The sequence below is a fragment of the Chlorocebus sabaeus genome, chromosome X (assembly GCF_047675955.1).
Source record: "Chlorocebus sabaeus isolate Y175 chromosome X, mChlSab1.0.hap1, whole genome shotgun sequence".
Taxonomy (NCBI): domain Eukaryota; kingdom Metazoa; phylum Chordata; class Mammalia; order Primates; family Cercopithecidae; genus Chlorocebus; species Chlorocebus sabaeus.
Window position 1 is genome coordinate 102572803 of NC_132933.1, and position 13957 is coordinate 102586759.

Below are 13957 nucleotides of genomic sequence, written 5' to 3' on the forward strand. Positions count from 1 at the left end.
CTAACAGGATCAAAATCATATAGCAGAGTTAGAAGATGCAATCTCAGGGGCAACAGGAAAAAGAATAAATGGAGGTAGAACCAAGAGTATGGAACTCTTTTAGGGGATCATCTCAACTGATTGTTAATTCAGATACATTTATTTACGTGTATGCAGTATTAAAGTGGAGATGTGGAGGAAAGACAAGGAAAGACGAGACTTGGGCACAGTAAGAGCCATTTGGTTGTGGGATAATATTTCCAAACTGGGGCTAAACTCAGTAAGATGAGATGAAGGCATCTCAAAGTGTGATGGATAAACCTCTAACACATACTGTAGCCAACAAACCAGCACTGACCAGATTGAAAAGATTAAGTGGAGCTTAAGTCTTTTCACGGCCTAAGGAGTCTGTAAAAGAGACCCTGTCTCAACTAGATCAGCCTTTCTCTGGACAACTTATTTCTCATAGGGAAGGTCAGAGCCTGCTAGACCACTTAGAGCACACAGAATCCTTAGAGCCCTCCAACTTTGTGCTGTCACTGTTCTCTCTAGAAACAGTGATATCATGAAGAAGTAACTCTGGTACCAGCTGGCAGTCAAAGCTGTAGGAGGGCATGGAGAGTTGAAGAGCAGTATCTTGAGGCAGACTGGAAGAGTCATCACAGCATCCAAATCGACAAGAAAACATCATTCCAGGGTCCTACATGATGGCCTACTCTGATACTACAACGGTAGGGACATCTAACTTCTTTTTGACTAGCTAGGGGGGCATCTTAATGGTGACGTGAAACTACAGAAGCTGCTAAGGCAGCCTCCAAGTTTCTATTTTCATACTTTTATTTGGGATACCCAGAAAAGATTTTGATTAACATTTCTCTGTTTCTGTGTAAGTCTAAAGATCTCTTGCAACATAACTCTGATTCTCTAGTAGGGATATGATTAGATTGTTCTGGAGGTCTAGCAGGAAATGAAAAGAGAAGGGCTATCTTGATGGACTGTGAGCCGGAGAAAACGTAAGAAAAATAGTGTGTACCCTCATGGAGATACTAGAAAAAGTTTGTCCCACAGCAGGCAGCCTGATGTGCTTTTGATGGGAATAGTTTACTGAGTTTGCCAACATGCCCACCTTTGCTTAGGTTGTGACAGTTTCAGGCATTGTGACCCAACAAACTCTGTTGCCACACCCCAGGGTCAGAGGCAGCAGGGGAAAGCCTGGCCCCTCAGTCTGGTCCAACAGCTGGCAGGGGTGGCAGCCAACTGCAGGTGCCCAAGAACTTGGCACTTCTCAGTTCCATCTAAAGGGGCACATCTCCCTTCTGGGTGTCACGTTTTCAGCCAAACGTCTAAAAGAACTTCATCATCAAGGTAATGAGTTCATAAATTTTGTTTTTCACAGTTCTGTTGGACTTGGACTTACACTGTTTCTGAATCACATGAGGGACTCTGCCTCCACCTCTTTTTTTACTAGGCTAGTGTTCTCTATCTAGCTCTTGGAAAAAAAGAAACTCCCTCTTCAGAGTGTGTAGGAGTCTTTTCCTGTAACTTTTTCAAGGTTTCACAGAGATTCCTGAAGGAAGAGTTCAAAAAGATCTTGGTTGTGGGCAGGGATGGTAAAGAGCAGGAATGTAGTATTATCATGTGAAAGGATAGCCATTAGAGAATAGCTATTATTAACATGCTGTGGGGGAATAGAGAAGAGGTGGAAGGAAAGAAGGAGGAAGGCAGAAAGAGAAGGGGAGGGAGGAGGAGGGAACGGGGAGAAAGGGAAAGGAGAGAAAGAGGGGATGGGAAGGGGAGGGAGGGAGAGGAGTGGGGAGAGAGGGGAGGGGAGGGGCAGAAGGGAGAGTGAGAGTGGGGAGGGTGGGAAGGGGAATTCAATAGCCCTCTAACACTTGGCAAAAAGGATTTCTCTGGTTAAAATTTGAAAAGAAATCAAATTCAAGCCCCAGATACCAAAACAAGTCTACTGAGCTCTTAACTGTGTGTTCTGAGTATAAATCTCAGGTCTTACGTAGCAAAAATCAGTCACTGGCTTCTGTCATTTCCTTTTTACTTTTAGTTCCAGACTGGGTTGGGAGATGGTGGCCGGGGCGGGGTGATGGTGGAAGGAAGTTGGCAGAGATTATTTTTTCTTTCTAAAATAAATTAAATTTGATCCTATTGGATCAGGGTCTGGTCTTCTCTCAGATTTCTGTCTCTTGGTGTTATATTTATGGTTATTAGACTGGGTTTTCTCACCATTCAGAATCTTGTTCTATATATTGAAATTGTATATGTTGTTTTAATAAAAGGGCTATTTATTTACTGCTATTGACTTTAGTCTTTTCCAATGGCTTTGAGTGATGTGTTATAGCTGTTTATCTAATTTCACTTTCTTTAGTGTAATGGGAAAGACTGGTTGAACTGGAGTTAGCTAGAATTAAGTTAGAGGGGGTAACGTGAGCTGGAGTTTTTTGAAGGTACTCGAGGGGGTAAAGAAATGTGGAGATCAGAGAGATTTAGTTAGTAGAGTTGGGTAGAAGTAAATCACTAAATGTAATCCCCAAAGTCACTAGATTTCCTTTTAAATTTGATTCCCAGGTCATCATACTCTCATGATTCCAAATACTTGGTGTGGGGAGTCTAAATTAAAGGAGACTATGGATTTTGCTAAAAGATAATGATCCTGAGCATCAAGTTCAAACATCTTAATGTGTCCCCCACTGCTCGCCCCACCAGTCCCTAGCCTAAACCTATATATGAAACACAAAAGTGGATTTCAGAACCCCTCCAGAGATTCTTATCCAAACTGATCCGGTTTCCAAAAACCATATTTAAGCATTTCAGCTTTCTTTTCTTTCTTTTTCCAGATGTCTGATGATATTGACTGGTTACGCAGCCACAGGGGTGTGTGCAAGGTAGATCTCTACAACCCAGCAGGACAACAAGATCAGGACCGGAAAGTGGTAAGATAAAAAATGACTCATGCCGAGGAGTAGGAAAAATTGGCATATGGGTATAGATATCCCTGGGACCCAAGATAAACTAATGGACGATGATACCATGACTTCTCCAAGCAACCAAGCTCAACAAGGTCTGTCAGGGGCCAGCGTGCTCATACATCACACAGAGATAAAAATCAAGGGAGGGGCAGGGTGTGGTGTGATGTAAAGGACCTAGGGAGGGGAGGCTGGGGAGGAGCCTGAGGGGAGGGAGGAGTGGTGGTTGCCTAGCAACCAGCCCCTATTAGTTAAGACCTCTTAAGTCATAATAATATTGCCTAGCTAACAATGTTACCCTAGGACCCCTCAGGAGGGCAAAATGCTTCATGGTCTATTTCCCAAACTTCGAGTAATTTCATAGGGCTTCACAGTCTTCAATCATGTTCAAATGCCACACATATTATTATTTAATTAATTTGTATTTTTACAATGTTTTAAAAATTGACTTACATTTTAAAAATTGTAATCATGCTAAGAAATATTATCTATAATATCCCAGGTTTGATGTTCTAGTATGTATTCTCCCTAATGCACCATAAAATTCGCGTATTAAATGCAGAAATGTTTATCCATATACTACTTAAAATATTCTATATTAATGATAATAAAATAAATTTTGAGAAACACTAGTGTAGTAGCAAGTGCCCTAAACTGGAAGCCAGGAAAATCGAGTTCTAATATAAGCTCCACATTTAAGTTTGTCAGTTGGGCAAGCCATTTCTCTTCTCAGTTTTCTCAATTAATACATGTGGATATTGTACCTTGGGCCTCGCTCTGACAGGAGGTTGGTATTCTCCTTTAAGAAATGTACTAATGCTAAGATTCTGTCTGCCTAACAATAATCACAGTATTAACATTTATTGGGTACTTACTATGTGCCAGGAAATCTGCTTTTACATGCTTTCCATATAGTGTCTCAGTTAATCCTCACAAGAACCCTCTGAGGTAGGTGCTATTATCATCTCCAAGAAAGAGAAATTATGCCCCTTTCTCTAGAGTTTTTCTAAATTCACCCTTCTAATTTGATGCAGATATGTTTTGTCGACGTGTCCACCCTGAATGTAGAAGATAAAGATTACAAGGTGCGTGTTCTCTGCTTAGAGTCGGAATCGGTCAGAAGCTGCTGAGAAGGGTTATCAGTGAAATATGAAAAATGGAAAATGTTGGGGGAGAGAGGGGAAAGGTGGAGGGGACTCAGGGGGTAAGCCAGCATTCTCATGAGCCCAAGATCCCTGGTTCTGAATTTACTGTCACTCTTGATATCAAGTCTCATTTTAGAAGCCACTTAAGTTGCTGGTAGGGCTGATAAAGATAAAACATGGAAGACAGCACGTCAGAAAAGTTGTTTTTTATTTTTTATTAAAAAAAAAAAACCCATCCAAAGGGTGATGAATATGGTTCTTGAGATTGATGGCTTTGTGAGCATCTTCAGAGTGGGGAGTAGTAATTTGTGGAGGGAAAGTCATCTCATTCTTCAAAGACTGGATAGCCTCAGAAGCCTACCTCTCCTGCAGAAAGAAAAAAGATAAAGGAAGTCATAACATTCACAATTTGAAGTAATAGCCTAGGTGGGGCAGCTTGGAGAAATCTCCAAAAGCAACTGTTTAAGAATCTCACCATTTAATTCCATAGGATGCTGCTGGTTCCAGCTCAGAAGGCAACTTAAACCTGGGAAATCTGGAAGAAAAAGAGATTATCGTGATCAAGGATACTGAGAAGAAAGACCAGTCTAAGGTACACTTAGCCTCTGAGATTCCACCACTTCTATTCTCAGAGCTCAATGATGAGTCTGCAGACTCTGGATCAGACATGGTAAGACAACTACTGTCAAACAGGCTCATCAATTTGAATACTATGACATTCTAGAGAACACAGGCCTAAGTTCAAGACCACAGTAAGTTCAACACACAGGTACTTAATAATGGCACTAATCACAGAGGCTCAGAATGCCCTCTCCTGATTTCCAGCTACCCGTCCAATCAGAATCACGCAAGACTATTTGTAATGTTCTTTGCTGGTTGGTAATGGACCTGTGTGCCCCACATTGCCCAGCATCCAGCAAGGAAGAAAGAGGGATATGGAGCAGAGACAATCCGTAACCAGCAAGAATTTGAGTGCCTCGTCCTTACCCTGTTGTCTAAGAGATTACCTAGGCTGTTGAGTAGCTTAAAGTTAGAAGCAATTAGACTTGCATGCCACTGTGACATACAAACTCCTTTTGGTTTTGTTTAAGTATCCAAAATTACATCTGTTAGGGTTCTGGCTTTGGGAGGGCACTGGAGCATACAACAAGTCACCCTCTCATGCCTACAAGCCTGGAGTGGCTGGTAATGGGACAGGATATTTGACTTTAATGCACAGGAGTCAAATGTTTCTTGTTCTGTGTCTCTAGGCTCATATTATAACCAAAACATTATTTCTGACCCCAGACTCCTTTGGAGTGAAAGGAGTGGCCCCTAAGGAAGGAAAAACAAGTTTACATTACAGTATCCAAAGAGTTTTCAGTTTACTTGGGTATAGCCAACTCAATTTTGGAGTCTTAAGAAAGGGATAAATTATACCTGGCATTGATTTTTGGAAAAGCAGCCCATGTTTCCTACATACAGTGCAGATCTGCTTGATTGTAACTTAAGCTCGTTTGCAAAAAGTTGACTTTATCATGACTTCACATTTCTAGAAATTCAGTGAAAAGAGAGGAGATGAAGCAATAGAAGGAGCAGAGGGCTTGGCAGTTAGTGTTGGGTGGAATATGTGTATATAGTACATATACACATATCTGGACATGGGCATACACAGTCACAGGCATAGATATACACATATAAATTTATACAAAATGATACACACATCAACATATACATTTATATACATTTACAAAAAAATTTATACAAGCAATGATAAATACATGCTTGGCTACATTTGATATTGACACACATAAGCATTGATGTAGCAAACTTAATCTGATCATAAATAATGACACACATATACAAATATATACAAAGTCATACAGCATCAGATGCAGTGACATGCCCACACACAACACACATAAACATCCATATTACACAATGCATGAACATACATTCACACACATTGCATGCATAAGACTTGATCAAAACATAGTGACCATGCAGACTCAGTTATTGGTATACATGCTTATAAATATACATATCTATGCAAAGACATATATGGTCATACACAGTCATGCTGACATACACACAAACTTACACTAAGTGACACATATTTACTAATGCACTTGTTTGTATGCATTGATACATACACTGTTGACACAAATGCAATAACACACCTATTCACACACACACTCAAATACCAGGGTATGTACAACATTGACATACACATGGTCAAGCATTGACATATAAATATAGCATAAATTGATACCCAATTTATGAATATACATAGTCATTATACAATCACCTGTTTACACATACTCATATTTTAACATACATATACATTAATATATTAAAATTGTATCTTATATTAATGTGTGTGTTAATATATTAATTTATGCTTTAACATATATAAATGCATTTATAGCTGCATGATACATACTAGTGAATTTATATACACACATATATGCAGATTACTCAAATTGACTCATTTACATATTCAGAGACACACAGACATAGACACTCATATTTTGACATTCACACATGTACAAATATGCATACTAACATGCACATGTCAGCCTATACAATAGACATATACAATAGGTAATGATGTCAACACATTGTTACACATGCTTAGACACAGTCACACATGTGCACACACACACAGAGGTGCATTTTCACACACTAACAATACGGAATGGCACATTCTCACATCTATTGAGATGTTCACACATGTTAACTGCTATATTTCCATGCATATATACACACACAACAGACATACTGACACATTTTTGATCCATTGAGATACAACATATTCATATGAGTTGGCAGACATATATTGATAACACTTGTATATAGTTAAGTATACACATGTATATACTTTGAACTTTTGTTGCTGCCACTTCTGCTTGAATGTGTACTAATGGATATAACTGGATGTTATGTTCCCATACAAACTCTAAAAGGTCAAATCCCTAATCTGATACATCTTCTAAATAAAATAAGGGAAAGAAATAGCCTACCCAAACTCTTATGGATAGGTCTTCTTCTTTTTTTAGACGGAGGGATCTGTGTGCCTTTTCAAACAAGCTCCCTCTGATCCCGTAAGTGTCCTCAACTGGCTTCTCAGTGATCTCCAGAAGTATGCCTTGGGTTTCCAACATGCATTGAGCCCCTCAACCTCTACCTGTAAACATAAAGTAGGAGACACAGAGGGCGAATATCACACAGCATCCTCTGAGAACTGCTACAGTGTCTATGCTGATCAAGTGAACATAGATTATTTGATGAACAGACCTCAAAACCTACGCCTAGAAATAGCAGCAGCTAAAAACACCAACAATAATCAAAGTCCATCAGCTCCTCCAGCCAAACCTCCTAGCGCTCAGAGAGCAGTCATTTCCCCTGATGGAGAATGTTCTATAGATGACCTTTCCTTCTATGTCAACCGACTATCTTCTCTGGTAATCCAGATGGCCCATAAGGAAATCAAGGAGAAGTTGGAAGGTAGAAGCAAATGCCTTCATCATTCAATCTATCCATCCCCTAGGAACAAAGAGAGAATCAGTCCCCAAACTGCTGTGAGCAAGATTGCTTCTGAAATGGCCCATGAAGCTGTGGAACTGACCGCTGCAGAAATGCGTGGCACTGAGGAGGAGTCCAGGGAAGGTGGCCAGAAAAGCTTTCTATATAGTGAATTATCCAACAAGAGCAAAAGTGGAGACAAACAGATGTCCCAGAGAGAGAGCAAAGAATTTGCAGATTCCATCAGCAAGGGGCTCATGGTTTATGCAAATCAGGTGGCATCTGACATGATGGTCTCTGTCATGAAGACCTTGAAAGTGCACAGCTCTGGGAAGCCAATTCCAGCGTGTGTGGTCCTGAAGAGGGTGTTGCTAAGGCACACCAAGGAGATTGTGTCCGATTTGATTGATTCCTGCATGAAGAACCTGCATAATATTACTGGGGTCCTGATGACTGACTCAGACTTTGTCTCAGCTGTCAAGAGAAATCTGTTCAACCAATGGAAGCAAAATGCTGCAGACATCATGGAGGCCATGCTGAAGCGCTTGGTCAGTGCACTTATTGGTGAGGAGAAGGAGACTAAGTCTCAGAGTCTGTCATATGCATCTTTAAAAGCTGGGTCCCATGATCCCAAATGCAGGAACCAGAGTCTTGAATTCTCCACCATGAAAGCTGAAATGAAAGGGAGGGACAAAGGCAAAATGAAATCAGACCCATGCAAGACGCTGACTAGTGCTGAGAAAGTCGGTGAACACATTCTCAAGGAGGGCCTGACCATCTGGAACCAAAAGCAAGGAAACCCATGCAAGGTGGCTACCAAAGCATGCAGCAATAAAGATGAGAAAGGAGAAAAGATCAATGCTTCCACAGATTCACTGGCCAAGGACCTGATTGTCTCTGCCCTTAAGCTGATCCAGTACCATCTGACCCAGCAGACTAAGGGCAAAGATACATGTGGAGAAGACTGTCCTGGTTCCACCATGGGCTACATGGCTCAGAGTACTCAATATGAAAAGTGTGGAGGTGGCCAAAGTGCCAAAGCACTTTCAGTGAAACACCTAGAATCTCACAGAGCCCCTGGACCATCCACCTGTCAAAAGGAGAACCAACCCCTGGACTCCCAGAAAATGGATATGTCAAACATCGTTCTAATGCTGATTCAGAAACTGCTTAATGAGAACCCCTTCAAATGTGAGGATCCATGCGAAGGTGAGAACAAGCATTCTAAGCCCAGGGTAAGCAAAGCAACTTACATGTCCAAGAGATCTGACAAAGGGGAAGAACAATGCCAGGACCATCAAGAACTTGACTTTATCAGTGGGATGAAGCAAGTGAACTGGCAATTTATAGATAAACTGGTAGAATCTGTGATGAAGCTCTGCCTTATCATGGCTAAGTATAGCAACGATGGGGCAGCCCTTGCTGAGTTGGAAGAACAAGCAGCCTCGGCAGATAAGCCCAATTTCAGGGGCACCAGATGCATTCACAGCGGTGCAATGCCACAGAACTATCAAGACTCTCTTGGACATGAAGTAATTGTCAATAATCAGTGCTCTACAAATAACTTGCAGAAGCAGCTCCAGGCTGTCCTGCAGTGGATTGCAGCCTCCCAGTTTAACGTGCCCATGCTCTACTTCATGGGAGACAAGGATGGACAACTGGAAAAGGTAAGTAATGCATTAAGGCACAAAAAGAAAGTTGGAATGGGCAGAGGCAGGGAGGCAGCATTGTACTTTGAGCCCAAGATCATTCCAGTTTCAAGTCTATTCTTTACCGTGTGCTTCATGAATTACTTTCACCTCATAAAAAGACACAAAAATGGTGAACCACTAGCTAAATGGGCACCTCAAGGCCTGTGCATTTCCACCAAGAGGAGGAGAGTGAGATTAACGCATTTCATCAGTGACCCTTTTGACAAACTATCTGGTAAAACATTAGGGAATGATTAAGTCTCATGTTTTCAGTTTTAAGATCCCCCAAAGTACTCTAGAGAGGAGGGAACAAAAAAGGAAAATGGAGTTCCTCCCTCCCTCTTGAGGTGTTGGAAGTATCATGGACTAATTTTGTGTTTGACCTACCAGAAACAGTTTGAAACTTGTCTCTTACTATTTTCCCTATGCTCCTCCCCCAAACTCATGGGTCCTGCAAGTGCCCTGAGAGTCCTGTCTCCTTAAATTTTATGCCCTAGTTGCCTCACTTGCCTGACCCTAGTCCTGGCCCTGCTCCTCAGATTCCATGGAGGCCAGCATTCATACATTCATACACATACACATGCACATTCTCTCTGTCTCTGTCTCTCTCTCACACACACACACACCCCTACCTGACAGCTGGGTTTCCTGCATTAGATGGATTCCAGAAACATCAAATACTTAACCAACTTATTTTCAGTCCAGGAGCCAAGGCCAGACAATCCTCTGTACTCCAAGTCTCATACTTTTTTAGGGAGGTGGGGGAATGGCAACCCCAAACCTTGACCTAGCAATCAGCACAGACTAACTGAAGGGTCCAGCATCTGGTGAAAAGTATTTAATGAACACAACTAATTTCAGAGTGTGTTTTTGAAGCTCAAAAAATAAACTATCTTTGGCATTTTGATCTATGACATTAAAGAAGGTTCAAGGAAAAAGGAAAGATGTGTCAGCAGCCTCTAGTCATGGATCTATGACATGCTGTACCCTAATCCTAGAATCATGGGCAGGAAGGTGATGGGTGTGGGTGAGGAGGTTAGGAGTTGAGGAGGTTGGCTGGTAGAAGGGTGTTAGTTCACTTTGTCCAGCAGGTCTTTCCTCTAAAAAGCATCACGCAGCTCACACTAGCTCTGTTTTCCCCACAGCTTCCTCAGGTTTCAGCTAAAGCAGCAGAGAAGGGGTACAGTGTAGGAGGTCTTCTTCAAGAGGTCATGAAGTTTGCCAAGGAACGGCAACTGGATGAAGCCGTGGGAAAGGTGGCCAGGAAACAGTTGCTGGACTGGCTGCTCGCTAACCTGTGAGCTGACAATTTCTTTGACTCGTCTTCATCTTAGCCCCCCTAGCAGCATTCCATCCCAGCCAGAGCACCACCACCATCAGGCCAGTCAACTGCACAATACACAACTGTGTTTCCCAATACACTTGAGCAGTTGCCTGTGAATGGAAGAGGTGTCAACAAACTGGGAAAGAAAATGAATAAAAAAAAAATTAAAAAAATTGTGTCGTTTTTTTGACCAGCTATTTCCAAGACAAGGAAAGGGAATTGGTCCATTTTCCAGGAATGGTGACACAGTGTTGGAGTTGTATTCAGATCTCACCCTGGATTATTTTCTGAGCACCAAAGACACAGGGATATAATCCATGTCAAGGTCCCTAAGTAATCTGGTTTGTCCAAATAATCTCAATTCACAGTCTATTTAGAGTTTTCCCACCTGTGGCCTTCCTATTTCTCCCTGAACTGCACATCTAACTTGATAATCCCCTTTCTAATCCCAAGGATACAACTTTCTTGGTTTAGTTGAAGAAAGTGTATAACCATTACCCTGCCTCACTACACACACATCCCTCAAAAGTGTTCACCGCACATAGCTAAATACTACCCAGAACTACAATGGGATCTGATCCTCTCCCATGTGTGAATAAAGCTTCCTTATAAGGAATTTCCTTCAATTGATGAGATTTCCTTGTCGTCTTCCAGTCTGAAAGAAAAATTTTCCAAGAACATAAACCTCTAAGATGGGTAAATTCCTTTGGGGCCCAATGTCCCAGTGTCTTCTCTGGGAATAACAGTAAGTTCCCAGATTTGTTCTATGTGTCCTATAAGTCAATCATAGTGCTAACATTCACTGCAAATCAGATCAAGACAGTGGTTTCAACCCTGTGGACCTTGTTAGCTAGTTTGGTGTGTGCTCTCATGGCACGTTTTGGCACCCTTGAAGCGTTGCGGCTTAGTAGAACCAAGCACAGGATGGGGTGTCCTTCTGGACTCAACAGTCAAAGCTTTACCTCTTACTAGTCACATGGCCTTAGGCAATCCTGCAGACTGAGCCTGTTCATCTGCAAAGTGTAGCTAAAAATTACCTTACGTTGTTTATAGGTTAAACTAGAGGAATGGATGTGATGGTGTTTTGCACAAGGTGGATTTTGTTGCAAATGTAGATATGTGAATGATACGTGACTTTCAATGCCAGTCCTAACACAGGAGTGCCCTCTTGATACATTTCAGAACTGAAAGCATATCCTCTGAGTATGGGACCCAGAGAGAGACTTTTTGGGAGAAGTTAAGCACACAGACAAACTTTGCCAACTTCTCCACAATGCCTGACCCAGTCAGATAGAAGAAGTAAAGGCAGGCTTCTTCAAAGCAGGATGTTTAAAACTCTCCAGCCCGGCTGAAAGCTCATCGAATGTTTTTCAGTCTCACCCCACACCATTAAAATCTTTGGAGTTGAGCCATCACAGATCCTGCTCTTTGCCCTTGAAGAAAATCCTTAATAAACAAATCTCAAGGCCAGGGCTACATTTCTAATGACTCAGTCCTCCCTGAGCACAGCTGGGTCCCATAGCAGTTTACTTCCTTGATTAACTTGGCTCTTACCTTGCTCCTGATTTTTATTATGCGGCAGCCTTGGGGATTCCTTGAAACATGGAAATAGAGCAAAGGAAGTTACATGTTCTGTTAAATGAAAGAGGTTGAGGCAAGATGGTCTCTCAGGGCCTTTCCAGTTCTGACATTTGAGAATTTTACGAACAAGTTTCTTTTCCATAATTTCTAAAGGAAACTTGTGTGGATGGAATAAGCTGAGGGTGAGGAAACTTGATTTTTGCCAGAGCTAACTGACAGATTCCAGCAGAGAAAGGAATGCTTTGGGCCACAGGGACCCTGACAAGGGTCTGAAGGAGCTCAATAGCCCTTGGGGTTTATTTCTGGAGAATAAGACCCTGGCCTTTGACCTCTCTAAATGAAGAAGTAACCCCGGGCATCCCAATAGCGATGTGGCCGTGCTCAATGCCAGCAGCTGGAAATGGACAAGGACTTCTGCTGAGCTGAGAGTCTGGCATATAGTAAGAAAGAGGTGAAAGGAGCAGAAAAGGAAAACACGATTCTCTCCTGGCAGGCGGTACAATTGGCTTAATAACAGTTTCAGTCTCTCTGATATCAGGCTTCCATCTCAAAAGAAAATTATAAGCAAAACTTGTCTGGGAGGTTATTACAAGGCCAGGACTAGACTGGAATGAGGTGAGAGAGGTACTTGCCTCAGGGATCAAAAACTCCACAATCAAATAATATTTTAATAAATCAAAATTAATGCCAAAAAACCATGATGAACAAAATATCAAAAATTTTTATACACAGGATCAGTAACAGTGCCATGACAAGCCATAATGGAGCCTGAGGCAAAAGGAAAAATTAATTTGTAAAACTGATTTCATGGGAGTAATGTTAGAGAAACAGGAGCCTAGGAGAGCCAGGGTGACACCATTTTAAAATCAATTCCATGTTAAAACTAGCAAGACACATTCCTTGCCAGTCACCGCCCGTGGTCATAAGATGTTTATGGCTGAGAAAACAGCTTAATAATACCCGTAAGGATAAATGCCCACGACAGCAGAATGTCCAGATGTCCCAATATCGCATAACAATATATGCTTTTAAGTTGATTATAGTCATGCTTTGATGTGCTTACACACTAAAATGCCAAGAATAGTTTTCTTTACATCAGCAAAATAATAAATTGTCATGCTGTCAGCCCACCAGCACGTAGATGTAACTTAGTTTTACATAGAAAATAAGACCACTAGATAAGAAAACTTAAAGACAAGTCATTCCTCCTCTTGCTTCCTGAGGACGCCCTACTCTGAGTAGCAGCGTTCAATAAACTGTCTCTTCTCCATGCGCTCTATAACTTGCCTTGAATTCCTTCCTGCCTTAGATCCAAGAACCCTCTCTTGGGGTCTGGATCAGGACCCCTTTTTCTGACAACAGTAACACTTTCTGGGAGATTACCAAGGCAGCATTTAGAGAATATGTTGCCCTTAAAGCCTATATCAGAATAAAAAAAGAAACAGTGACATCCTGCCTAAAGAACTTAAAATCTTTAAAGAAAAATAAAATCCAGGTTTAAAATGCAGTGTAAACTCAAATCCAGGTTTGCCTCATGTCAAATAACAAATTAAAAGTTTAGAAAAGGGGAAATAAAATTTGGAACAAGGAAAAAGACCAAACAAGGAAGGCAGTTTTGCTTAAGTCTTAAGAAATCAGAAATCAGAGACGGAGTGGGGGAGGGTGGGTGTTGCAGTGTTTTCTCTCTTGTTTAACATGATAAGAGTACAGCCTTCCGCCCCCCCCCCCAAAAAAAAACGAATAAAAACTCAGATT

General features: G+C 41.5%; 1 protein-coding gene across 2 annotated transcripts; it reads left to right on the plus strand.

The window, feature by feature from the left end:
• Positions 1 to 570: 570 nt before the first annotated feature.
• On the plus strand, positions 571 to 10771 carry AKAP4 (A-kinase anchoring protein 4). Of its 2 annotated transcripts, none has more exons than XM_007991724.3 (6): positions 571 to 710; positions 2829 to 2924; positions 3992 to 4042; positions 4593 to 4694; positions 7141 to 9273; positions 10443 to 10771. In XM_007991724.3, the coding sequence occupies exons 1-6, from the start codon at positions 684 to 686 to the stop codon at positions 10596 to 10598; spliced, it is 2565 nt and encodes an 854-aa protein (XP_007989915.1). In that variant the 5' UTR covers positions 571 to 683; the 3' UTR covers positions 10599 to 10771. The 2 variants fall into 2 exon arrangements, with proteins under 2 accessions (XP_007989915.1, XP_007989916.1); XM_007991725.2 differs by lacking the exon at positions 571 to 710 and adding an exon at positions 1202 to 1344.
• Positions 10772 to 13957: the final 3186 nt, after the last annotated feature.